We start from the raw sequence: 27,631 nt of genomic DNA, 5'->3' as shown, positions 1-27,631 counted from the left end.
GCCGAATTACTGTGCCTAGTGTGGCCGCATGAAATCGAATTTATAATATCAGTTTTATAAAACCGATTTTAGCTAATTCGATATTATCCCGTAGTGTAGACGTGGCCTCAGACACCAACAAGCACTGGTGAAGAGGTCGCCGTGGGAATAAGAGCCAGAAATGTAATCTTCCAAGATGCTCCCTCACTCGCCCTCCCTACAGTGCTAATGCAGAGATGAATTGCAAAGGGGGAATAAGAAAGGAGGTTACATTCTCCCTACCTTGCAAACATGCGTAGATCCTCTGGATTCTGTGCAGCAGGGACATTGAGGATAGCTTCCCGCTCGTGTTCAGACAAGCTGGCTAGCAGGTTCTCAGTCATCCGTTTATTCAATGGAGAGTCACCACCAGGAATCAGCTCAGCACTGGAATTATCCATACTAGGGCTTGTGAGAGTCATATCATCACTACTGGCTGTAAAATCAGAAATAATATGCTGCTGTGAAGAGTGCAAACTAGCAGGCTCCTTCTGCCCCCTCCTTCCAAGCAAACTAATCAGCTTAGTGTAGCAAAGAAAGGGGGCTTGGAAAAATGACATGGGAACTGCCGGCAAACAATTAGATGAGGACAGGAAATTTGGTTCTCTTGGCCAATTTGTTGAGTTTGCAGACAAGTGATGGGTAATTTGGAGCAACATACAAAATATTATTGGGACATCAGGATTTTCTTGAAAATGGGGACTGCACAGCTATCCACACATTTCCTGGCCAGATGGCGGACTCCTTGCAAATGCATCCAAGGCATGCTGCCTAGGAGGTAAGTTTTATTCCCAGAAACTGAAACTATGATCTAGGGGGGAGATGAGAAGTCTACAAACTCATGAATGGTGCAGAGAAAGTGAATAGCAAAGTGTTATTTACTCCTTTACACAACACAAGAACTAGGGGTCACCCAATAAAATTAACAGGCAGCACATTTAAAACAAACATAAGGAAATACTTCACACAATATACAGTCAATGTATGGAACTTGTTGCCAGGGGATGTTGTGACGACCAAAAGAGTAACCAGGTTTAAAAAAAGGAGGTAAGTTCATGGAGGAATAGCTATTAGCCAAGAGGGTCAGGGATGCAACCCCAAGCTGTGGGTACCCCTACACCTCTGGCTGACAAAAGCTGGGACCAGATGACAGTGGATGGATCAATCTGTAATTACCCTGTTCTGTTCATTCCTCTGAAGCACCTGGCACTGGCCACTGTCAGAAGACATGATACTAGGCTAGATGGACCATTGGTCTGACCCAGTAGAGCCATTCTTATGATCTGATATGACTGTGAGAGTGATTAAATACAGAAGCAGAAACAACATATCTAATGAGCTTTATAAACTGGTGATGTATAGTAAAGAAGATGAAACAACAACATGTGGAGGAGTGGGAAATAAATACACAAGACTACAAATAATAAACAGTGCTGGCACTGGCATTGGGAAGTTACGAATGGGAACTGCTGGGACAGGGTTTGCATTCCTTCTTTAGCATTGGGACAACCCCAGAGCTAGTGCCTCATGCCCCCATTTTCCCCTAAGGGCCAGGCTTCCAAGCCCCAGACTAAGCCTCCCATGATCATGATGCAGAGAGATCAGTCCATAAGGAGATTTGGGGACATGAGGTATGTGAACTACTCTCATGGGGCACTGTGATGGCTTAGGCAGACACAGAGATTAATGTTAAACAGAATGAAACATTTTGTTTTGATTTCCCTGGTGGAAAATAGGAACATTTCAACAAAATCAACATTTCTCCTGTGGAAAATTTCAATTCTGGAGAAACCACATGTTCCCTGAAAAACTTGGGCAGAAAACTCCCAGACTGCTCTAGTTTAAACAACATGAAGTGACAATGAGAAAAGCAGAGCAGGTGGGAGGGTAGATACAGGCAGAAGAGGTGGTCAAGGAAGCTATACTGCAATCACAGAACTACCTGCTGGGAGGAGTTATAAATACAACAGATGCCTAGCAAACAAAAAAGAAAAACTGAGTTTATCCATCATTATAAAAGGGAAAAAAAGGCACAAAGAAAGTCTCAAAACTTCCTCCTACCCCCACACTAAAAATTCACTTGCTACCTTTTGTTTTTCCCAGATGACTACTGATAACTGAAGAACCAGGATTATGGCATTAAACAAGCCATGCAAGTCAAACCTAAGAAACTATATTTATTCAGACTGTTTAAATCTCTGCCTTGGTTAAGTTTAACAGCTATTTAATTCCAACGCTTGAATGAAGTCATTTTTGATAAGATCCATTAATTATCCCAACCCAGAGAAAGCTACAACACAATCCAATGGCTGGAAGTTGAAGCTGGACAAGTTCAGACTGGAAAGAACACACAAATTTTTAACAGTGAGAATATTTAACCATTGGAATGTTTTTACCAAGGGTCGTGGTAGAGTCTCCATCACTGACCATTTTAAAATAAAGATGGGATGTTTTTCTAAAAGATCTGCTCTAGGGATTATTTTAGAGAAGTTCTATGACCAGTGTTATACAGAAGGTCAGACTAGATAATCACAAATAGTCCCATCTGGCCACAGAATCCATGAAATCCCTTCAACTGACAGCCAATCCATACTAAATGTCAAAGAAAGACCAGACATTCCTGGTACTTAAAAGGTTAAAAAAACACACACACACACACACACACAAACCCTTTAAAGATCCCTTCCATCCAGATCTTCTTTATCCAGCACAGAGATAAAACAGGGGCAGATTCCCATTCGTTTCATTTGCAATTACCTTTAAGCCATTGTTTCCCAAACTTGGGACGCTGCTTGTTTAGGGAAAGCCCCTGGCGGGCCAAGCCGGTTTAGCTACCTGCCGTGTCCGCAGGTCCGGCCGATCGCGGCTCCCACTGGCCACAGTTCACTGATTACAGCTCCCATTGGCCTGGAGCAGTGAACCGTGGCCAGTGGGAGCCGTGATCCGTCGGACCTGTGGATGCGGCAGGTAAACAAACCAGCCCGGCCCGCCAGGGGCTTTCCCTAAACAAACGGCGTCCCAAGTTTGGGAAACCCTGCTTTAAGCAGGTAAATAAAAAGGCACTAAGCAATCATAAGAGATTTATGAATTAATAGACTCGAAATTTATCAATTAAACCTCAAAGCATCAGGTTAAAAGGACAGTTATGAATCCCATTTAAAATTACTGAACAAGGAAATGCAAAATTAACCTCACTTCCCCCTTTAGCTCTTCTGACTAGGCATAGCTATGACAGCGAACTCACAGCATGCACTGCACGGAGACCCCATGTAGAGATTGAAAAATCTGAGTTTGACCTTAAAATAAGATCAAATGGCTGACAGCAATTTAACTAGCTTTTGTGGTTTTAATTCCCTTTGATTTTATGGATTTTTAATATTACAAAACCCCTTACCCAGGCTAAATTCTCAACTGAAGAGTGAAGACACTGGCAGGAGAAGGCATGGCAGCTTTGGAGCAAACATATATGAGATTCCACAAACTCGTGCACTAGATGCTGACGACAAATATGCGGGGGCTCTGTGACAAAGGTAACAGTACAATGCTCCCGCACCAAGACCTTACTACTGACATTCACTCTCCCAAGGAACAGAACTTGGCATGTGTGCATACACACTCCTTGGTATTTTACTCAATGGAATGTAGTCTGACTGAAGCTAATTTTGAGAATATGAGCTATTTCTTGTGAGTCTACCACGCATCCCTGTTGAAATTGTATGCTCTGTCACAGCATTAAGCCTGATAAGCCTGAACTTGGTTCATTCTATTTTACCAATAGGAAAGGTTTCCTGGATATGTTTAATCTCAAGAGCCAAGAACAATTTTTAGGCTCCAAAACCTCAGCTCTAATTCATTTTCCTTATTGAAATCATGTCCTGCAGAATGCCCCATAATTAACCACCATGCTTCTGGGAATGCCGCAGGATACAGGCAGCTGGCGACTCACACTTCAGTTTCCTTGACAAGGTTTTTGAGCAATCTGGGACTTCAGCACCACATTTTGGCTTTGGTTAGAATACTCTCCCAGAGCTGACTTCAGAGCATGGCAATAGTAGGAGCTGGGGGAGTCAAGTGAGAAGAGAGGGAGTTGGCAATGGTAAACGTTTGTCAGCCACAGTATCTGTGTATGTTTCCTTAAAGACATCGCCTATAACCCAACGATTCCACTGCTGTTTGGAGCATGTTTTCTCACAAGCATTTTGTTTAAAACTCCCCCTATTCTGTTTCCAATTATGGACGTCTATGGAGATACCAACGGTCTCTCTGGAAGAACACCTGGGTCACTTGGAAAGGATGCATAAAAGGACTTCTTGACAGAATGAATGGGAAGAGACAGTCAGGACTAAACAGATAGGAAGAGGGTGAACAAGAACTGGGTGACTAGAATGGCCTGCAGGCATTTGATAAGAGAGCTTTAATGGCTGCCAAGACGTTCACCAATTCCTGGTTCTCCACCTCAGGGCTAACCTTGATCAGCTAACACACTGTTAAATATGACTTGCCCTACCTAGACTTACTGCAAAGTCTGTTTAAAATCATGTTAGCTAAGGCACATTGACTATCACATTACAAAACACTACCTACTCTCCTACTCTAGATATGGCTTATGTTAATCTCTAAAAGCCAATACAGACTTGTTTACAATAGAAAAAGAAAAAAAAAAGTGTATTCATACTTGGGGAGCCAAAGCTGAGAGCATTGGGAGTGCTTAAACTTCTGCCTCCAACTCTGGCAGTGAAGGGCATGTCTTCATCTTGAGCTCGGAAATCTTCCTCATTCGGGGGCACCATCAGACAGACATACGTGTGGAGCTGGATGAGAAGGCGATGCTGGAGCATCCATATTACCATCTGTATGAGCTGAGTCTGCAAAGCAAAAGCAAGCATTTCAGGCAAGCACTCAGAGCACAGTACAGTTCAAAAGCAAGAGGGAGACAATGCACAAGGCACTCTAAGGCCCTGTGGGGATGCACACTAAAGAAATGCTCAAACACAGAAGCAGGTTCTCCCCTTAGCACTTGGTTGAGCACTTGAAAACATGCCCTGGGTTCTTGGAACCCTACTCCAATGCATTTTGTTCACATCTCCAATAAAACAAAAGAGTCTATGTCTTTTGCCAGGCCACTAAGCTAGTATGTTTGTACAGAGAAACCAAATATTCATGGATATGTGAGGCATATCTCTGAGCAGTGTTACTGAACTGCTGCTGACCGTGAGACTCTGACAGACTCAGACTTGTCTTCGCACGTTTAGTTCACAGCAAGTGGGGTATAAGTCTGTGCTGCACTAGCCTGCCATGCACTAAGGGCCTGACTACATGCTACGTTAGTTTGTATCAGAGGGGTGTAAATTCTAATACACATGAGCATGTTGCGCACTAACTGGCCTATGTGGACCTTGCTAATGCGTATTAATGTAGTCCCATTTCAAGCAGTACTATATTAACATGCACTAAGGAAAGAGAGGTTATTTACCAGAACAATAATGAGTTCTTTGAGCTGTTTTGTTCTTATAGGTGCTCCCCTGTATGATGTGCACATGCTATGCACTCTTGAGCAAAGATTTTAGTCAGCAGTGCCCACGGGTCTGTGCCTATGCATCATACTTCTTTGTGCTCCAGTGTGAGGGCATACAGGGAGATGTAGACCTGCAGCCACTCCAGTTCCTTCTCAACTACATAGCCCAGAAGATTCTGCAGCAGAGTGGAAGGAAGGTGGAAGGCGAAGCACCCATAGGGATAATACATCTCAAAGTATTCAAGTTACTATACAGGTAAGTAACTTCTCCTTTTCAAGTTATTGTCCCTCAGGGTGCTCCACTCCCAAGCAGTAAAGCAACATGGTGGCAGGAGCTGAGGAGTCAGATCCAGCACAGTTCTGAGGACAGCATGACAAAAGGCCATATCTAGAGGCAACTAAGATATCACAGTGCCTGGCAAACATGTGGTTGTAGGATCAGGTTGCTGCAGATGTCCACAATGTGAGTATGAACTTAAGAATGGCTAAAGAGCTGGACCAGCCTCGGTGGAATGGGCAGTCATTCAAGGTGGGGGATGCACTCCAGCAGCTTTGCAACAAGCTAGAATGTACCCAGAAATCCACTTCAGTAGTCTGAGTGGAAACTGGCTGTTCCTTCACACTCTTGGCAAAGGTGATAAAAAGCCTACTGGAAACCCTGAAAGGTTTTATTCTGTTGAAGTGGAAGGCAAGGGACCCTTCTTGCATCCAGAGAATGGAGGACAGACTCCTCCCTCAAGGAATAAAGTGTGGGGGTAAAATACTGGTAGACTAATATACTGATTGATGTGGAATTCTGAAGAGATGTGAGGCAGGAAACAAGGCATAAGGCCATCTTGTCACAGTAAAAGGTAGTATAAAGAGGGTTTGCCATGAGCGCCCCTAGCTCTCCTACCTTTCTGGCTGAGGTTATGGCTAACTGGAATAAAGTCTTGAAGGCCAGGTGGAGAAGTAAACAGTTACCCATGAGTTCTTTAAAACACTGAGAACCAGATGAAGATCCTAGGGTGGCATGGAGTCCTTGACATGAGGAAACAGATACAACAAACCCTTGAGGAACATGACTATGGTAGGGTAAGCAAAGACCATAAATCCTTCCACTGGTGGAAGAAAGGCTGTAATTGCTGCCCCGTGAACCCTAACAGAGCTCAGGGACAACCTTGTGTTTTTAAATCCAACAGTTAATCAACAACTTCCATGACGAGAAATTCAGAGGCAGACACAGATCAATGAGTACACCAGACGTGGAAATACCTCCACTTCTGCAGTTTTCTCCTGGCAGGTTTCCTGCTCTTCAAGAGTACAGACTGACCTTCAGGAGAGCTGCCCAATTCTGTGTCCAGGAACCATCAAGGAGCCAGGACCTGACATGCAGAGATTGGGATGAGTTATGCCTACAGTGTCAGGAGATCCACTGGGAGAGGAAGGCCTATAGGAGTTAGTAGGGAGAGGCAAAGCAGATCCAGGAACCACACCACTTGCCTCAGCCATAATGGCACTAGAAAAGCACTAGGAGAGCATCCCCTATGGAGAAGAAAGCATACCCCCTCCTCAAGGTGAGGTGTTGGCACTTTGCATCGGATGCTGTTGCAAAGAGATCCACTTGCAGAAGACCCTAGGACTGGTAAATATTCTGAAAGACTGAGTTCCCACTTATGGTCCTGGTGGAAGTACCTGCTCAAGGAATCCGCTGCAGTGTTTTGCAGGCATGGCAAGTAGACCACAGAGGTGTGTATGGATGGAATATGTACCAGCTCCACAGTTTTAGTGATTCTGTACATAAGGACTGAGATCTTGCTTCCCCTTGACCATTTATCTAGTACATTATTACTCTGTTGTCCAACATTACCTTGACTGAGAGGCCCTTGATGTTGCGAAGGAAGTACTGGCATGTGAGGCAAACTGCCCTGAGTTCAAGAAATGTTGATGTGGAGGGATGTTCCTGGGGGAGACCATTTGCCCTGGGCTGGAGATTGGGCTCTCCTCTAGCCAGCAGGGATGAATCCACAGTGATCACCCTTGAAGGGGGTAGATGCAAAAACAGAACCTTCACACAGACCTTGAGAGGATCCTTCCACCAACAGAGAGTTGAGAACTCTCGGACGTATGCTTTAGATTGTGGGCTCTGCTGCAGTGTGGAGATGAGACTGTAGTGAACCTGTCCACAGGTAGGTCATTGCAGGGAATCTGTCTGCAGGTAGGTAGCTCTGACTGTTGAGGCGTCCAGAGCGACTCTGATAAAGTCTACGCACTGTACCAGTGTTAGGGTAGACATGTCCATGTTCAGAGGAAGGTCTGGGGAATGAAACAAGGCCTTGTTGGTTGCTGACTGGACCTTGAGGAAGGAGCGACCCTTAAGGAGCTGATTGTCCAGAGAGGGGGAAAACTTATTCTGTTGACATAAGTGAGCTGTGATGACAAAGAGGAGCTTTGTAAAGACTCTTGGGGCAGTTGAAAAACCAGAAGGCAAGAACATGGTATTAGTAATCGCTCTGTGCTGAGGATGAACCATAGGCCTAGACCTGCAGGCACTGCTGACTATAATCTCTGATTGACAGTGCAATGGTGTGGGCACATCCTGTGGTGGAGCACCCATAGAAACAGTAACTTGAAGAAGAACTTTCAGTTAGCAACGTGCTGGTGTGCATTAGAAATTTACACCCCCTGGTGTGGACTAGGGCTTGTCTACATAGTACACTAAGGGTCTAGCTGGACCCCATTGCTATGCCCTAAAAGTTCCCTACTACACTTTGATATACCCCTCTTTGAAACAAATGTATATCAAAGTGCACTAGGGAACTTCGAGTGTGTGGCAGTAGGGTCCACACAGATGTTTAGTACATGGCAGGCTAGTGAGGTAGGTTTATATCCCAGCTTGCAACAAACTAAGCTTTTGAGTAGACAAACTGACCCTCTAAGATGAACTTGTCCCTATTCCAAATGTGAGAGCAGACAAAGGAATCCCGTAGCTCCAAAACAGACTGAGGCATTCCAGCAAGGAAATCCCTGCCTTCCTCATGCTATGGTCACAGCAACCCTAGCATCTACTGCAGTCCTGGTCCTTCCAGCTAAAAGGAGAAAATTATATATACATTGGAACAGACAGCTATAAAATAGGGTTGGATCACCATTAACTCTGAGGGATAAAATAAACCTCAGACAAACATTAGTCTTGGAGGCCTCAGCATAATGCCATCAATCTTGAGATCAGTTAAACAACTAACATTCTATTTCCTGTTCAAATGCCAACAAGAAAGAATAACTATAGAAAAGAGATTAATTTGACCGAAGTAGTCAGATTTTGGCCCAGACTTTCTTGGAAAGCCACAGAGAAAGTCTGGTGACTCAGCACAACTGAGGCGGCCAAGACGACAGACTCCCACAGGGAGGACTACCTTTTGCAATCAGAAAGTATCTGACTCTGGTAGGTGCTAGAGGGGTGGGGCTAGAGGTCAGGGCTCAATAACCTTCTAGACCCAACAATGCAGATCTATTGCTAGAGGCAGGTGAATACTGACCAGGCATAAGTCGGTGGCATTACCTCTGTACATGGCATTGATGCTACTATTACTGGATACTGTGTCCAGTTCCGGTGTCCACACTGGAAAAAGGATGTTGAAAATATGGAGAGGGTTCAGAAAACGATCTGAGGTCTGGCAAACGTGCCTGGCAATAAGATTTAGGAATCGCAATCTATTTGGCATATCTAAGAGATAAATTTAAACGGTGAGGGTAATTAAGCTACCTAGAAACAATTTACCTTGAGAGATGGTGGCTTCTCCATCACTTTTGAAAACAAACATCCAGTCAATTTAAAGATACCAGAAGTTATGGGCCTGGCGCAGAAATTTCCAGGCGAAAATGTATGGCCTGTGCTCACATGATCAGAAAGGTCTCTCCTGGCCTTAAAATCTATGGAAGAATTATTAAACTTAGACAGCACTCTTCCTGAACTCAAGCTAAGAGCAATGACCAAAGATTTAAGAATCCAGCACAGCATGTATTTTGGAAAACATTTAGTGGAACAGGTATAAGAATATGCCCTGGAGCATAAACCTACAAAATCAGCGTACAGTTCTAGTAGGTCAACGTGATAGCAAAGTTCAAGGCACTTTAGATCTTCTACAGGACAGAATACAGGGTGGGTTTTTTTTTAAAGTAATTCTGAAGGCAGGCTGAAGACTTTAATGTAATGCTTTGCATTACAATAAATTACAGTGCTTTATTGGAAATGGATCTATAGACATACACCCCATATTTAAATTAAAATATCTCAACAGCAATGCATGTTTACTATGTAAGTATTCTTCTAGTAGCAATTTGTTCCTTAACTGTAGGTGCCTGAGTTCACTGCACAGCTTTTATCGTAGATCAGTGGTCACAAAAAAGGCTCCCAGCACAGGAAGATAGCAGTTGAACCCAAGCTCTTCTAGGAAACATCCCAGCTCATCTGAACCCAGCCTACTCAAAGAGAAGGGGGAGGGTAGACCCCCTTGCCATTTTCATGGTGTGAGTACATGTGGACATAGTAGAGGAAGATGGCCCAGTGGTTAGGACACTAGCCTGGGACTCTGGAGACCTGGCTGCAATTCTGGGCTCATGTGTGACCTTGTGCAAGCCACTGATCTCTCTGTGCTTCAGTTCCTCATCTGTAACATGGGGACAATGGTATAGTCTAGCATCACAGAGGTGTTGTGAGGATAAATACATTAGATATTGTGAGGTGCTCAGATACTAGGGTATTAGAGGGCAATACAAGAACCTAGACGGATAGAACATCTGTCATTAAGAGTCCATTGTACAGAATAGAGAACCAGATTTTTAAGGGTATTTATGCATCATAAGATACAAAGTAGCCACACAGTGAGATTTTCAGAAATACCAAGATTCCTATCCCCCACTGAAATCAATGGGAGACAGGAACCTGGGAGTGTCTGAAAATCCTACTAGGACCTAAACAACTTTAAAAATCTGGCCATGAGGCTCTTGGGCTAGCTGCTTCTCAGGCAATGGGGGAGGGTTAGTTTGAGTCATCTCACACCTGGCAAGTTCCACTGGCTAGACAGTGAAGTCTGCTTTTATAGTTCCTTGAATTACCTTGATTTTTTCAAGATCTTCTTTTGTCTTGAGCTATTTTAACCTTAATATAGCTTTAATTATTGAAATGTTCACTAGCATGTGGTCAATTCAGCCCCACCTTCCTAGTGCAAACACATTCTTTGTGTCACAGCAACCAAAAAAAAAAGTATAGAACATCCCCCAACTGATGCTGAAAGCACCAGACACAGGGTGAGAAAGAACTATTTGTGGACTTGTGGGTGACCTGTTTCCAGAGGGTTTGGAGAATGCATCATCTTCCTGGCTGACTCTCACATGAACAGCCTTTTCATTTCACAAAATATTGCAGGCCCCCAAGTATTAACTAGCAGGTATTGAACACATTGATTCACTGACAAAAGCTGCTCAAGGACTTCATAGCAACCAGCAGTGTTTTGGTGAGAAACACAGGCAGAATGAGCTCAGATCCTCTGAAGGAAACTAAATCTGCTGTATTAATCTTTATGGTAAATGGGCCAAACCTCAGTAAGAGCCCCCAAATGAAACTTTTCGGCCCACACAATTCTCATTCCCATTTTTTCTAAAAGCTGAGCAAACTTCAGCCTGGCTCAACCTTCCCGGCCTTGTCTTCTACCAAGCCCCACAGCACACATGCCTTTTGCTGCCTGGCACACACCCAATGTCTCTTCAGGAATTCCTGCCTCTTGGGGCTGCTGGACACATAATTTGGAGATCTCCCTCAAACACCTCTTTGTAAGAAAATCTGTGTTATTAATTTTAATTATACAATAATCTACTCAGAGAACAGAGAGAGAAACACAACTCAAAGGTGTACAACATATGAATACTGTATGTACCATACATTATAGATCGACTTTGTCAACAACTGAAAAACCTACAAGAAATTTCACTTAACAATTATGTCAAGATGCTAGCGCTCCCTCCAGAGTCATTAACAGTCTCTCTCTCATGCAATATAGATCAATATGTGCATTTCACACAAGTCTATCTTCTTTTGAAAACTTTTGCCAAAAAAGTAGTCAGCATATCTTGTTTTGTTAATAAAGCTGCCACCCCAAAATTTATTTTAGTTGCATGAAGTGTTATGCAGCCACACGGTCTTTAGAGATGGACAGACCCACACACACTTCTTTTTACCAGATTCCATGTACCTAACACTTACATGTCTAGACATCTGAGACATTCGCATAGGCAGGATCAAGCTTTGCACAGACACATTAGCATACATTTCCAAACCATGAGCCAAATTCTGCACACATATCTATACACAACTCCCAGTCACATTCCTCTTCCTTTGACTCCATCCAACCCATCTGAAACACTACTGCTAAAGTAATCTTCCTCCTGCCCCTTCTGTCACACTCTTACGGTGGGAATTATTAAGCTGTTGGGGGCACTTTCAGATGTCAGCAAGATTTATCAGATTTCTGGGCATGACATAGGCCAGTGCCTGTATCTTCTCATCACAACACTGTTTACCTGACTTTGGACAGAAAAAGCAGTCCCTTGTTTCAGATCTAATTAAAGCAGGCCCTTTGGGTATGTCTACACCGCAATTAAAAACCTGTGGCTGGCCCATTCCTGCTGACTTGGGCTCAGGCTAAGGGGCTGTTGAATTGTGGTGTACATATTCAGGATCAGGCTGGAGCCCGGGCTCTAGAACCCTGTGTCAAGGTATTATTCCCACTTTGAACTTTAGCATCCAAACAGTGGGGACCTGCATGTACCCTTCTAAGCTTAATTCCTAGCTTAGATCTGATAGTGCTGCCACCAACCAGAAATTCCAGTGTCTGGTACACTCCCTGTCCCCCCAAGATCTTCCCTGGGGGACCCAAGACCCAAACGCCTTGGGTCTTAAAACAAAGGGAAATAAACCATTCCCCCTCCTTTCCCTCTCTTAGACTTCTCCTCCCGGTTACGCCGAGAGAACACTGATCTGGTTGCACGTCTGGTCCTTCTAGGCCCCAAAAGTGAACAAAGAAAAGATGTTACTCACCTTTTAACTGTTTTCTTCGGAGTGTTGCTTCATTCCATTCCAGTTAGTCTAGAGGTGCACGCGCGGCGTGCAACGTTCGTCAGGAAGACATTTTTTACCCTACAACACTCGTGCGGTCGCTGGGTGCCCCCTGGAGTGGGCAACCTCTATGCACGCGGCAATATATACCCAGCCACCCGCCACCCTTCAGTCCTTCTTGCCGGCTACTCCGACTGGGAAGAGGGTGGGTTTGAATGGATATGAGCAACACATCTCAAAGAACACATTACAAAGGTGAGTAACCGTCTTTTCTTCTTGAGTGATTGCTCATATCCATCAGTTAGGTGACTCCAAGCCTTAACCTAAGCGGAGGGGTCGGAGTGGGATGTGGCAGCATGCAGAACCGCTAAGCCAAAGGCTGCATCATCTCTAGACTGTTGGACCAGAGCATAGTGCGAAGCAACGGTGTGGACCAATGACCAGGTTGCTGCATGACATATCTCCTGGATAGGCACGTGGGCCAGGAAGGTGGCTGATGAAGCCTGAGCTCTGGTAGAATGCACAGTGAGATGGCCCGAAGGGACATGAGCCAGGTCATAGCATGTGCGTATGCACACCGTTACCCAAGAGGAGATCCTCTGGGAGGAGACTGGTAGACTTTTCATCCGTTCAGCGACTGCCACGAATAGCTGGGCGGATTTCTGGAATGGCTTTGTCCGCTACGGACATCTAAGGAGTGTAACTGCTGCTCCCGCCAAGAGGAGTGAGGCTTTGGAAAGAAGACCGGGAGGAAAATGTCCTGGTTGGTATGGAAGACCGACAGCACCTTAGGGAGGAACGCCAGATGAGGTCGCAACTGTACCTTGTCCTTGTGAAAGACAGTATACAGTGGGTCCAGCGTAAGCACTCGAAGTTCGGAGACCCTTCTGGCCGATGTAATGGCCACTAGGAAGACTGTCTTCCACAACAGGTACAGGAGCGAGCAAGTCGCCAATGGCTCAAATGGCGGATGCATAAGTCTGCTTAGGACTAAGTTGAGGTCCCAGGTGGGGGCAGAGCGGCGTACTGGGGGGTAGAGGCACTCCAGGCCCTTAAGAAATCTAGTGACTAAGGGGTGGGAAAACACGGAGTGGCCACTTTCTCCAGGATGGAATGTGGAGATAGCCGCCAAGTGCACCCTCAGAGAAGATATCACCAGGCCCTGTTGCTTGAGAGACCAGAGGTAGTCCAAAACAGTGGGGATCGAGACCTCAGAGGGAGTAACATTCTGCGTTGTACACCAGCAGGAGAAACGTTTCTATTTGGCCAGGTACGTTGACCGAGTGGAAGGCCTTCTGCAACTTAGGAGAATATGCTGTACTGGAGTGTAACTCCGATCTGTTCAGCTGTGCAGGAGCCATGCTGTGAGGTGAAGGCCCTGCAGGTCTGGGTGGCAAAGACTGCCGTGGTCCTGTGTTATGAGGTCTGGAAGGAGTGACAGGGTAACTGGGCTGGCCATGGACAGCTTGAGCAGTGTGGTGTACCAGTGTTGTCTGGGCCACGCTGGCGCAATCAGGATTAGATGCGGTCTGTCCCTGCAGAGTTTTATTAGGACCTTGTGAACCAGAAGGAACGGTGGGAAGGCATAGAGCAGGTGGTGCCTCCACGACATGAGGAATGTGTCTGATTGATCCCGGTGAAAGACCCTGGAAGGAGCAGAATGCTTGGCATTTCCTGTTCGTGCGAGAGGCGAACAGGTCTACGAGGGGAAAACCCCACCTCTGGAAGATCGAATGAATAACGTCTGGTCTTATCGACCATTCGTGACAGAGGAAGGATCTGCTCAGCTGATCCGCCAGAGTGTTCCGAACCCCTGGGAGAATGGACGCTACCAGGTCTATTGAGTGGGCTATGCAGAAGTCCCAGAGTCGAATGGTCTCTTGACACAGGGGAGAAGAGCAAGTCCCTCCCTGTTTGTTGATATAATACATGGCCGCCCTCAAGGTCTGGGTGCAAAGACTGCGATGGTCCTGTTTTTAGGAGGTCTGGAGGAGTACAGGGTAACTGCGGCAGCCTATGGGAAGCTTGAGCAGTAAGTGGATTACCAGGTGTTGTCTGTGCCACGCTTGCCGCAGTTCAGAGCAATCAGGATTAGATGCGGTCTGTCCCTGCAGAGTTTTATTAGGACCTTGTGAACCAGAAGGAACGGTGGGAAGGCATAGAGCAGGTGGTGCCTCCACGACATGAGGAATGTGTCTGATTGATCCCGGTGAAAGACCCTGGAAGGAGCAGAATGCTTGGCATTTCCTGTTCGTGCGAGAGGCGAACAGGTCTACGAGGGGAAAACCCCACCTCTGGAAGATCGAATGAATAACGTCTGGTCTTATCGACCATTCGTGACAGAGGAAGGATCTGCTCAGCTGATCCGCCAGAGTGTTCCGAACCCCTGGGAGAATGGACGCTACCAGGTCTATTGAGTGGGCTATGCAGAAGTCCCAGAGTCGAATGGTCTCTTGACACAGGGGAGAAGAGCAAGTCCCTCCCTGTTTGTTGATATAATACATGGCTGTTGTGTTGTCTGTAAACACTGAGACACAATGGCCGTGAAGATGTTGCTGGAAAGCCTGGCACACGAGGCGGACTGCTCTCAGCTCTCAGACGTTTATGTGGAGCGTCAGCTCCTGCGATGACCAAAGGCCCTGGGTACGAAGGTGACCGGGGTGAGCCCCCCAACCGAGAGATGACGCATCTGTCGTCAGGGACAGCGAGGGCTGTGGTGGATGGAATGGTAGCCCTGCACACACCAGAGAGGGAGTTAGCCACCAGTCGAGGGAGCGTAGGGTGCTTGGGGGAACGGTCACCAGAACCTCTATTGGGTCCCTGCCCAGACGGTAGACTGAATTGAGCCACGTTTGAAGGGGCCGGAGGCGGAGCCTGGCATATTTGGTCACGTAAGTACAGGCGGCCATGTGGCCTAGTAGGCCGGGACATGTGTGAGCCGAGGTGGTCAGGGAGATCTGCAGACCTCGAATGATCGCCATGATCATCTGGAAACGTGGCTGAGGTAGATAGGCCCTGGCTCGAGTGGAGTCCAGGGTTGCCCCTATGAAGTCCAGCCTTTGTGTGGGAACCAGTGTGGACTTTTCCGCACTGAGGAGCAGCCCCAACTGGGAGAATAGGTCCGTGATTATGTCTACGTGTTGTTTGACCTGAGTCTGGGAGGTTCCTTTGATGAGCCAGTCGTCCAGATACGGGAATACATGTATCTGCCTTCATGTCGAGGGCGGCATACCAGTCTCCAGGATCCAAGGACAGGATAATAGTCCCCAGGGAGACCATGCGGAACTTCAACTTAACCATAAACTTGTTGAGGCCTCGCAGGTCTAGGATAGGCCTGAGGCCTCTCTTGGACTTGGCGATCAGAAAGTAGCGGGAGTAAAACCCTTTTCCCTTCTCGTCTGGTGGTACCTCCTCTATTGCTCCTGCAGCAAAGAGAGACTGCACCTCTTGTAAGAGGACTTGCTCATGAGAGGGGTCCCTGAAGAGGGACTGGGTTGGGTGGGTGGGAAGGTGGGGTTGAAACAAATTGGAGGTGGTATCCTTGTTTCACCGTGCATAGGACCCAGATGTCTGAGGTCAACCGGGAGCACGCCGGGAGGAAGTAGGACACGGTTGGAGAAGGGAGGAGAAGGATCCTGTCCTGAAACTGGTACGCCATTGTAGTGGGGTGGACTGCCCCACTCCCTGTGAGAGTGGGCTGTGGCAGGCCAGGGGGCCTGCACAGACAGGGAGCCAATTAGAAAAGGGCTTATAGGGAGCCAATCAGGGCCAGGCTCAGATGTATATAAAGGCTGCCCAGAGCAGGAGCAGTCAGTCTGTCCCAGGCCTTTGATGGGAGAAGGTCAGTCTCCAGGGGGGAGACTAGCACCGCGGACAGCGCAGTGCTGGGCAGGCTCAGGGAGGTTAGAAAGCTCTAGCCCCTAGCCGCCAGGCTGCAGGCCTGCCATCAAAGGGTAAGTCCTGGATGGTGTACTGGAGCTCGGGTGGCAGTTGGAGACCTGGAGCCAGGAGATACACCACATGGTGATACCTGAGGCTAGAGTTCTGCTGCCGAGTCGGCCGCATCGAGAGAGGCTGGAGGGAGGTGAGGGTCCCTGAGCTGGGACCCAGAGTAGAGGGCGGGCCTGGGTCCCCCCCCCCCCACCCCTTTCCTCCTTGCAGTACATCCAGCCACTGGCCGTAGGGAGCGGCCATTATAGACCACGCCAGATCCCTGCTGAGAGGGATTAGACTTTGAGGGCGAGAGTTTACACCTGAAGGCTGGAGTGGGACTGCTGATTATCGATCCCCGGAACGGGGTGCAGATGGACTAAGGGACACTGCCGGAGGGAAGTGGCCTTGAAGGGGACGCTGCCGAGCAAGGAGCAACGCGGGTCCAGAGACACCAACAGAGGGCAGAACAACGGACGGGACACCACCAGGAGGGGGTGCTCCTCTGGACAGAGCTAATTCCCAGAGTTACCAGCAGGAGGCGCCAGGTGGTGAGTCCCAAACCCGTTTACAGCTGTCCTCGTGCATACCTTCAAAAGGTAGACTTTGGCCCCAGAGGTGCTTTTGGGGGGCCGTGGTTTTGACCCCCTTGGGGCCCGGACTGGCTCTACGGGCACCTCGCCCGCACCTTCTGTTGAAGTCTTGTCTGTGCCAGGGCGCAAAGTACTGCTGGTGGGGTTGAGGCCGGAAGGGTCTGCATTGGGTCACAGGCATATGCATGTCCAACGAGCGCATGAAGACCCTATTGTCCTTAACTCTGTAACCTGGGGTCGGTCTTTCAGAGAACAGACCCTTGCCATCAAAGGGTAAGTTCTGGATGGTGTATTGGAGCTCGGGTGGCAGGTTTGAGACCTGGAGCCATGAGATGCCCCATGGTGATACCTGAGGCCAGAGTTCTTGCTGCCGAGTCAGCCGCATCGAGAGAAGCCTGGAGGGAGGTTCTAGCCACCTTCTTCAAGGAATGCGGCAAACTCCTGGCAAGAGTCCGGGGGTAGTAGTTCTGTAAATCTACCCACCACTGCCCAGGTGCTGAAGTTATAACGGCTCAGGAGAGCCTGCTGATTGGTCACCCGGAGCTGAAGTGCACCTGCCAAATACACCTTGCGGCCCAGTAGGTCCATCCACCTAGCCTCCTTTGATTTGGGAGCTGGCGCCTGTTGGCCATGGCGTTCCCTTTTGTTGACCAATTGGACAACTAATGAGGATGGAGGAGGATGGACATATAGGTATACGTACCCCCCAGGAGGGTACCATCTATTTCCTCTCAACTCTCTTTGCCATAGGGGGGATGGAGGCTGGGGACTGCCATAGGGTGTCAGCAGTGGCCTAGATGGTCTTGATGAAAGGCAGAGCCACCCTAGTGGGGGCATCCGCTGACAGGATGCTCACAGCTGGGTCCTCGACCTCTAGGACTTCCTCTACTGGAAGGCTGATGTTGAGCGCTACCCTCCTAAGGAGATCCTGATGGGCTCTGAGGTCTATCGGCGGGGGCCCTGATGATGAGGTCCCTGCCACTGCCTCATCTGGAGAGGAAGAGGATGAAACGCAGGGGATGAGAGGCTCCTGAATGGCCTCTTGCTCATGGGTCAATTCCTGCTCCAGCGGTACCGGGGAACCTGATGGATGGATCATCTCTTCCTCTGTCCCAGCTGGAGGGGGACAGCTGATAGTGGCCTCTGGAGCTTGATGCTCTGAGGAAGCGGAGCGGGTCTGGACCAATGGAGCACCTTGGGCCTGATGGTACGCCCAGGGTGTCCAAAAGGACCACTGGTGAGGTCCCGGGTCCTGAGACCGGACCTCCTGGAAGACCCCGGTAGGCACCTCCATATCTTGGTCCTGGTCGTAATAACTGTCCGCGCGAGAGGACACAGACGTCTGCCTGGATGGCCATGGAGGAGCAGAGAAACCTTGGGCTGAGGTTCCAACGGATCTCGCTCCCCTCTTCAACGGGGACCAGTGTCAGTATTCATAACGGTACCGGGATCGAGACCGGGACCTGCGACCAGACCGGTGCTGAGAGGTCGACCGAGATCTCAAGTCCCTGCGGCGTGAACGGCTCCGAGAGGTACGGTGCCTGGATCGGTGCCGAGAACTAGAGCGGTGCCGTGGATAGTGAGGTGGAGAGCGGGAGTCTGACCAGTGCCACGAGTCTGACCGGTGCCATGTAGGAGAACGGTGCCGGGACTGCGAGAGGCGTTGACAGCGGGAGCGTTGTCTCGACCGGGAGCATCTGCGGGACCATGATCTTGAGCGGTGCCGGTCTGCTGAGCTGACAGACGGTGGTCTAGTCAGGGTCAGCTTGCCCAGAGATTGGATTACCCACACCAGCGGTGCCGGGGGTAGAGGCAGTGCCAAATTCGTTAAGGCGATTAAGTCTCTTGCCACCGAAAACGCCTCTGGCGTGGATGGCATGGTGAGCTCTACCGCGGTACGTGCCAGGGAGCTATCAGGCGCCGGACTCGACGGCCCTCGTGGGACCGGAATCAACAGTGCCGATTTAGTCAGTGCCGCGGCGGGTATCGGCGCTGGGTGGTCCGATCTGGGCGCACTCTGGCTGTGGTGTGGGCGGTGCCAAAGCAGCAGAAGTCTTGGCCTTCTTCGACCTTGGGGAGAGGGAGCGACATGGAGCCGACTCTGGTGCCGGTGCTGAGAGTCTTTAGGCGTACCAGTGCGATCCGGTGCCGTAGGGGCGCTTCTGCTCACAGACTGACCAGTGCTCGGTGCTGAAGGTGGCGGTGTCAGGGCCACCTCCATGAGGAGCTGTTTCAGTCTGATGTCCCGCTCCTTTTAGTTCGTGGCTTGAAAGCCTTGCAAACAGAGCACTTAGCTGTTAAGTGCGATTCTCCGAGGCACTTCAAACAGGAGTCGTGTGGGTCTCCTGTTGGCATTGGCCTGTGACAGGCCGAGCACTGCTTGAAGCCCGGTGAGCCGGGCATGAGCACCGGCACCAGGTGCGGGGAAGGGCTACGCCCTGAGTCCCGCTAACTAGTACTAAACTAACTATACTAAGAACTTACAACTAATTCTAAATATTTACAAGAACAACAACTATGTACATAGTAACAACGAGAAACTATGAGCAGCTAGGGAGGTGGAGGTCAGCTGAGCCGCACTCCACTGTTCCAACGACTGACATGGGCGGTAAGAAGGAACTGAAGGGTGGCCAGGTCGGCTGGGGTATATATCCGGTGCCACAGCGGCGCCACTCCAGGGGGTGCCCAGCCGACCCGCCGAGTGTTGCTAGGGTAAAAAAGTCTTCCGACGAACATGCACGCAGCGCGCGCACACCTAACTAACTGGAATGGATATGAGCAATCACAAAGAACAAAACAAACAGCACAAAACAAAGACTTCCCTCCACCAAGATTTGAAAGTATCTTGTCCCCCGATTGGTCCTTTGGTCAGGTGTCAGCCAGGTTCACTGAGCTTGTTAACCCTTTATAGGTAAAAGACAGTAACCCTTAACTATCTGTTTATGACACCCTGCGAGGTGGGAGGGTTCCCAAGCTCAGGCTGCAGCCCAAGCACAAACATCTACACTGCAATTAAACAACGCTTTAGCTCAAGCCCTGCAAGCCTGAGTCAGTTAGCACAGGCCAGTGTCTAACTGCAGTGCAGACATACCTTTTGTCTTTGGATGTGCAGTGTAGCTCCTTGTGCTCTGGGGAACAGAGTGCGTCCCTTATTTTAGAAGGGAAATATGAATCCTTTCCTGGCCTGTGTCACAAACCAGTTCCTCTCCTTGGCAGAGTGGAGAGAGGTTTTGTGTTGCCCCACTGGCAGACTATGCCTTCACCTGGATCTTATTTCTAACCCTTCATGAATTCTTGATGCAGGACCAGGATTGACAGCTCAAGCAGTTTCATGGGGTAGGACCCTTTCTCTCCATGCAGGCTTTTAATACCATTCTTGCCAGGCTGGCTGCGGGGAGGTATGTATACCCAAACCACACACCCATCCTTGAAATCTTTCACCTCATCTTGACCTTGGAAGTATTCAGAGGAATTCTGTTTAAAGGGAACAAAAATTTCAAACCTCAAATGCCATGTGTCACATCACAGCCACTGCACGTGCCCTCTTTTTGCCTCAGTTAGTAACAAGATACTAACCAATATTTTAAAAGAGCCAACATTAAAGTATTACCTGAATGGAGTATCTGCTGTGACAACTATAATGATCTTTTAGCTTGGGTTTGCTTAACAGGAAATATCTCCTCTTTTTCTTGAGGATGAATGATGTAGCTCACTGAAAGTTACTGTATTTCAGAAAGCTAGCTGGGACAGGAACCAGTGTTCTTATGTTTGGACATCACCCAGCACATTGTGAACATAATAATATAAATAAGCAGCTACTGGAGACAAGGAATCAAAACAAAATTCTGTAGTTAATGCCCTCCCCTCTTTGGTAACAGTTTGGTGGCCCTACAGACTACAAAAGTAGCAGCTTCTTCAGGTGACCTTAATAAAGTTAATAGATTTCTTCTTCTAAGATACTGGGCATATTTCAGTTCACTTGGTCACAAGGGATATCATTTGTCAATCACTAAACAGCTATAAGAAGTTGTATTTCAACAGGGAATACAGAAGCTACCATGAAATTTGACCACCTTTCAAGTCAGATCTGAATGAGATTTCAGCTTCCCTTTCAAGGCAGGAAGACAGGATTGTTGAACTGAGGATATTAATCAGTAATACAGACTAAGTAAAAACACAATCATTACAGTCACTTCTGATATGCACAATCTGAACAGCCCTGAAGTGTCATGTCAACCTTGCAGCCTTGTTACATTTCTCCATGTGTTATGCATCATACAGAGGGCTACTCTCAAGTTTACATCAATACTTACATAGCAGAGCAAGTGTGGTGAGCTGACTAGGTTATGCTAACTATGAGGAGAGGCAGAGGAAAACCAAGACAAAAAGGATCATTTTAAATTTTTAGAACTTTCTAAGGGAAAACTCCAAAACTGTACCAGGAGCATAAATAATATAGACCATTACTAAAGACTGACTACGCATACTAATAAACTACAAGATACCAACTCATTAATCTTTGCGAGCTTTTACATGCTGTACAGTTAATACCAAATGCATTGTTATTATGAACAAAAGAGATTGCTCTACAATATACTGTGTCACTTCAGAGAAGAATCCAATTTTCCTCTCCTTGGATGTAAGTCCAGCTCCACTCTTGGAGCTTGGTGTCCTGTTCTTTTCCTCTCTTCAGCCTGAAGTGCTCCTCAGATTCGATATTCCTATGGCTGTACCTCTTTTCACCATGTTTATTCACAAGTGGGATTTCTTCACCTAGGGGACCCTTGCTTGTCCATTAGTCACCTTTGAACTGTATTCCATCAACAAATGTTCCAACAGTCACTCTCTCTGTTCATGTACTTTAGGTCCTTTGTGGGTGTGCTTCTCTTTACTACTTCCAGGATCTGTTTGCATCTAATGCCACTTTTTGATCAATTCCCTCTTTCACCAATTATATTTCGTTTCAGTTTTTTCTCAATACTCACCCTCTGGTAAATGTGTATATTCCCCCCCAACACACACACGATCCTTCTCTAACAGCATCTGGTCACATACCCAGGTCTATTTTTTTCTGCTTGTCCTGACCTGAAACCTTTCCTGTTTTCTTTTTCCTCCTCACTTCCCAGTCCCATACCTTTATTCTCCTGTTCTTTTATTTTATCACCTTGCTTTCGACCCAGGCCCCCGTTTATCCTCTAGCTCAGCATCTCGATTTTTCTTTGCCTCTAACAGCTTTTTCCAGCTGCCCCTTTGGGTAGGTTCCAACTCCTCCCTCCCTTTTCCTCTCCTTGGCAGTCTCTCTCTCTCCCAGGACAGCATTCTGGGCTGCTGCATCACATCTGCAGCAGGTGCTAGTGCCAGGGTGAAGATTACTACACAAGCCATTTCAGAAACGAGGCCTGGCTGAGATTTTGGTACTGGGCTCTGCAGACAGTTCATTTGAACATGGCCATTATGAACTTCCTGCCTCATTCTCCATCAAGTGAGCATCTCTTTGCTTTGGAGAGGAAATGGACATGCCAGATAGAGCTGTCTCAAAGGTGCATTCCTCCCTACCACTTTTCCTGATCTAGATCTGAAACTCACTGGTTTCCTCTGAGCCATGAGAGTCTCTTCATCTTCACATCTGGTCTCAAAACCTTACCAATCAGATGGCTTCTGTCCTGATGCCAGAAAGAGCTTGGACAGCTGAGTAGGCAATGGCATGTTTAGCCATGGGGGACTGCTCATAAAGCTTAGTCATCAGCTGGTGCTGTAGGGAGTTATGTCCAGCCTTCTTTGGCTGAAAAACTGGAGCCATGCAGCAAATACAAGGATGAAACATTTTGCTTGGTTTTAATCTATGAGTAAATCTAAATTTTAACCCTATTCTCATGGCTCCTTCACTCTACTCTCCTCCTCCGCATATCCCACTATCCTTGCCTCCACACTGCCTCCTCATCCCCACCCCCATCCCTGCCTCCTTCCAGTCTGTTATCTGATCTGCAACAACATTTACATGGTTTCCACTAGTACATTTTAACACCCCTTCCCCCCCCCATCTCCATCCCTATGATGCCATTTCCCATCACTGCTGTAGGCCAAGCTCCAGCTGTGTAGCATCGTGTATGGCTGTATGACACTCTGTATGCAAGAAGCTGGTAACAATACAGGGCATTGTATTTATTGACAAATAAGCACACAGACATTGTGGTTCTGAAAAGCAAAGACTTTATGCATCACCCCATCTGGAGACACAATACAGAACACAGCCCATTGAACTCCGCAAGGTCAAGACTAAGCCCTTCAATATTCTTTGCCTTCCTGGAAACGGAGAATTTTATAGCATTTGTAAAATTCTTTATTTAACACACGGATTTTTAGAAGCCTGTTTCCTGTGATCAGATCCCCAGAGCTGTTTTTCCCATGAAAAAGGAAAAATGTCAAGAAAACTGCGACTAGCTAGGGGCTGGGACAAAGTGGACAGAAAGGTCCAATCCTGGTTTGGTCACATATTTTCCAGTTTTAATTAAAAATATAGCCAGTGGAGCACATTGTCTCTCCTTACTCCAGTCTAGAATTAGTCTAATTTAACCTAACTGACACACACGCGCTTCAGGATTACATTTGAAAAAACAGAATAGCTACTGGGGAAGCTTTTGGTTCAAAAGTAAAGGAAAGATGATAGCGTACAGTACACCTCTGCTATAACGCCCTTCATTATAATTAACAACCTGTATCCCAACTACAGTACAGTACTGTAATGTTTAAAAAAAAAGGAAGGTTGCACATGCATGCAGTTTTTATCCCGCTTTGCCACTCCACCACATGGGACTGGCAGCTCCACTGCTCTGCTGCTCAGGACTGGCAGGTCTGCTGCTCCGCCGCCCATTCATTTTCATTGTCCTTTCACTATAATGAACTCCTGGCTATAACAAACAAAAGGCTTGGGTCCCAACAGGTTCGTTATAGTGAGGGTGTACTGCATTTGTACTGGCAAAAATAAATGGTTTTACTCCAATTAAATGAGCCTGCCTGGACATTCACTACACTATAGCAAAAAAACCAAAACCACCATTAAAATATTTCCTTATTTTAGCCCCATTAGATACTTCAGGTCTCTGCTATCACTGTAAATCAAACCAGTGCATTGCTCTAGAACAGGGGTTGGTAACCTTTCAGAAGTGCTGTGCCGAGTCTTCATTTATTCACTCTAATTTAAGATTTCACGTGCCAGTAATACATTTTAACTTTTTTAGAAGGTCTCTTTCTATAAGTCTATATTATATAACTAAACTATTGTATGTAAAGTAAACAAGGTTTTCAAAATGTTTAAGAAGCATCATTTAAATTAAAGTACTGATCTTACACCGCCAGCCTGCTCAGCTCACTGCCAGCCTGGGGTTCTGTTCACCTAGGCCAGCAGCAGGCTGAGCAGGGCCTGTGGCCGGGACCCCAGACCTGGGTGGGGGAGGTTCAGGGGTCAGGGCAGAGGGCTGGGTGTGAGGGGGGGTTAGGGCAGAAGGCTGGGTGTCGGGGGGGTTAAGGGTCAGGGCAAAGGGCTGGGTGTGTGGTGGGGTGCACGGCAGATGGCTGAATGTGTGTGGGGGGGTGCAGGGCAGAGGGCTGAGTGTGTGTTGGGGTGGGGGGGAGTTCAGGGCAGAGGGCTGGGGGGCACAGGGCAGAAGGCTGGGTGTATGAGGGGGTTCAAGGGTCAGGGCAGAGGACTGGGGCGCATGGGGGCTGTAGGGCATAAAGCTGAGTGTGTGTGTGGGGGTCAGGGCTGCGGGGTGTGAGGGCAGAAGGCTGGGTGTGGGGGGGGTTCAAAGGTCAGGGCAGAGGGCTGGGGGGTATGGGAGTTGCAAGGCAGACTGCTGAGTGTGGGGGGGTCAGGGCAGAGGGCTAGGGGCGTGTAGGACAGAAGGCTGAGTGTGTGGGGGGGGTCAGGGCAGAGGGCTGGGGGTGTGCAGGGCAGAAGACTGAGTGTGTGGGGGGTGTAGGACAGAGGGCTGAGTGTGTGTGGTGGTCAGGGCAGAAGGCTGAGGGTGTGGGGAGTCAGAGCAAAGGGCTGGGGTGCTTGGCTCATGGAAGGGGTCTGGAAGGGATGTGCCCTGTTCCACCCCCTTCCCCAAGGCCCCATCCCTACCTTTCTCTGCCTCCTCTACGGAGCTGGGTTCATGCTGCCGCTCTTCCCCCACCCCCTCGCAAGGGCAATCAGCTGATTGGCGCAGAGAAAGAGAGAGGGAGGGGCAGGAAAGCACCACATTGGAGGAAGAAGCAGGGGAGAGTGGTGGGCAGGGGGGCTGAGTGGGGCTGGGGGCCGGAACCGCAGCAGGCGGCTGCGTGCCGCTCAAAATTGGCTTGCGTGCCATCGTTGGCACGCGTGCCGCAGGTTGCCGATCCCTGCTCTAGAACTTATCAACATTCCAACCATCAGGTGACAGGCTTAGCTTTGGACCTTTGCTTCAGTTAACGGAACAGCACTCACCCAATATTTCTCTTTAAATTCTTGCAAACATTATTTTTAAATCCAGCACACAGCAAACATGCATTTTATATTTACTATAACTGACTATATCTGCATATAAATGGTACTTCCACATCCTCTACAACAAAAGCTGCCCTTGATTCGCCACATAATGGCTTCCAGATGCACTGTAGATCTGACTGAGTTCTATTTGTGCTATTCTCTCAAACGCATGCAGCCCCCTTCAATTCCTATTCCCTCACATGCCCATTTTACACTGCACTATTGTACAATCCATAATTAATTCAGTTCATCTGCAAAATGGAGGCTTCACCTAGAAATCACTTTGTTAAAAAACAACAAAAAACAGAATAAAAAATTAAAAGCATCTTTTCTTCAGTGAGAAACAGCTAGCCATCCTCAGTTACCCCCAGCACCTTCTTCAGAGCCAAGCTGGTCCTATCCTGGAAGGATCAAATAACTAAGAGTAATGGAAATGTGAATTATTAAAAATATGTACTATAGTGGAGGAGGCCAGTGACAACATGTCTACAGGGGAGATTTTTACCCAGCTGGTGAAAATACACTCACCTGCCTGGGAATGGGGAGAAATCTCCCTCAAGGACTTGATATTCTAGGGGTGTCCATTTATGGGGGGTTTACACCTCCCTCGGACACTTTGAAGTATGGGGGCCCCCATATTCCTCTCCCCTCATTTTGGAAATAGCCAGATGTAGGAAGTTAAGATATGGGACAGCAATAGCCCTCATTGGGAAGCACATTCAAGTATTCTAGCAAGAGCCAGTTTTCATGACTGGAATCTGAGCCTTTGAAAATTCATACTGTGCGTGGACACATAGATGTGACAGTGGTGTAGGGAACAGGGATTTAGGTTTATTAGGAACTGGGGAACTTTTGGGGAAAGGAGGAGTCTATAGAGGAAGGATAGCTCCAAACCCAAGAACAGAACCAGACTGCTGGTATGTAAAATAAAAAAAAGTTGTAGAAGAGCTGTTAAACTAAGGGCTGGGGGATATCCGACAGATGCAGAAGAGTACACGGGTCAGACAGAGAAATGCCTTAGGGGAGGATCTGTTAAGGGGGATTCTGTATATCATATTAAGAAGGAAAAGATGGAAGTTGATACAGTACAGGTAGGAACTGAAGAGACACAGGCCAATGAAAAAGAGTCTAATTCAATTACAGCACATATTGACAGATGGCAAAAAAGTAAAAATTTTCTAACTGCTTGTATACAAATGCTAGAAGTCTAAATATTAAGATGGGTGAATTTAAGTGCCTGATATTAAAATCAGGATAGTGATATAACAGGCATCACATCATCTTGGTGGAACGATGATAATCAATGGGACACGATACTATCAGGGTACAAAATACGTAGGAATGACAGAGTAAGGTGTGCTGGGGGGGCGGGTGGCACTATATATAAAAGAAAACAAAACAGTGCCAGAGTAAAAATAGTAAATGGCTCAAATTGTACCATAGAATCTCTATGGATAGAAATTCCATGCTTCAAAAATAAGAATATTCCACACCTGACTAGGACAGTGATGGTGATTATGAAATGCTCAGGGAGATCAGAAAGGCTAAAGAAAGAAAACTCAATCATGGGGGATTTCAAATATCCCTATACTGACTGGGTACGTGCCATCTCAGGACAGGATGCAGAGATAAATTTTCTTGACATCTTAAATGACTGCTTCTTGGAGCAGCTAGTCCTGGAACTCACAAGGAGAGAGGTAATTCTTGATTTACTCCTAAGTGGAGCACAGGATCTGGTCCAAGAGATGAATATAGATGAACCACTTGGTAATACTGACCTTAAATGTAAGGAGAAGCTAAATAAATTCTTTGCATTGGTCTTCACTGCAGAGAATTTAAGGGCAATTCCCACACCTGACTCACTCTTATTAAATGACAAATCTGAGGAACTATACCAAACTGAGGTGTCAATGGAGGTGTGTCATAAGTAGATAGGTAAGGTAAGGGTTAATTTTCTTTTACTGTAAAGGGTT

General features: G+C 47.4%; 1 protein-coding gene across 18 annotated transcripts in view; it reads right to left on the bottom strand.

The window, feature by feature from the left end:
- Positions 1-27,631, bottom strand: part of NPRL3 (NPR3 like, GATOR1 complex subunit) — a 137,131-nt gene that overhangs the window by 26,982 nt on the left and 82,518 nt on the right. For all 18 annotated transcript variants that reach the window (XM_075069408.1, XM_075069417.1, XM_075069421.1 and 15 more), the window contains 2 exons: positions 4,694-4,883; positions 262-454 (listed from right to left, as the gene is read on the bottom strand). In XM_075069408.1, coding sequence (XP_074925509.1) covers positions 262-454; positions 4,694-4,883 — 383 coding nt within the window. The remainder of the gene's footprint in view (positions 1-261; positions 455-4,693; positions 4,884-27,631) is intronic.

Source organism: Chelonoidis abingdonii, chromosome 9 (assembly GCF_003597395.2).
Source record: "Chelonoidis abingdonii isolate Lonesome George chromosome 9, CheloAbing_2.0, whole genome shotgun sequence".
In the NCBI taxonomy this organism is placed as follows: domain Eukaryota; kingdom Metazoa; phylum Chordata; order Testudines; family Testudinidae; genus Chelonoidis; species Chelonoidis abingdonii.
This window is presented reverse-complemented; position numbering and strand designations above follow the sequence as displayed.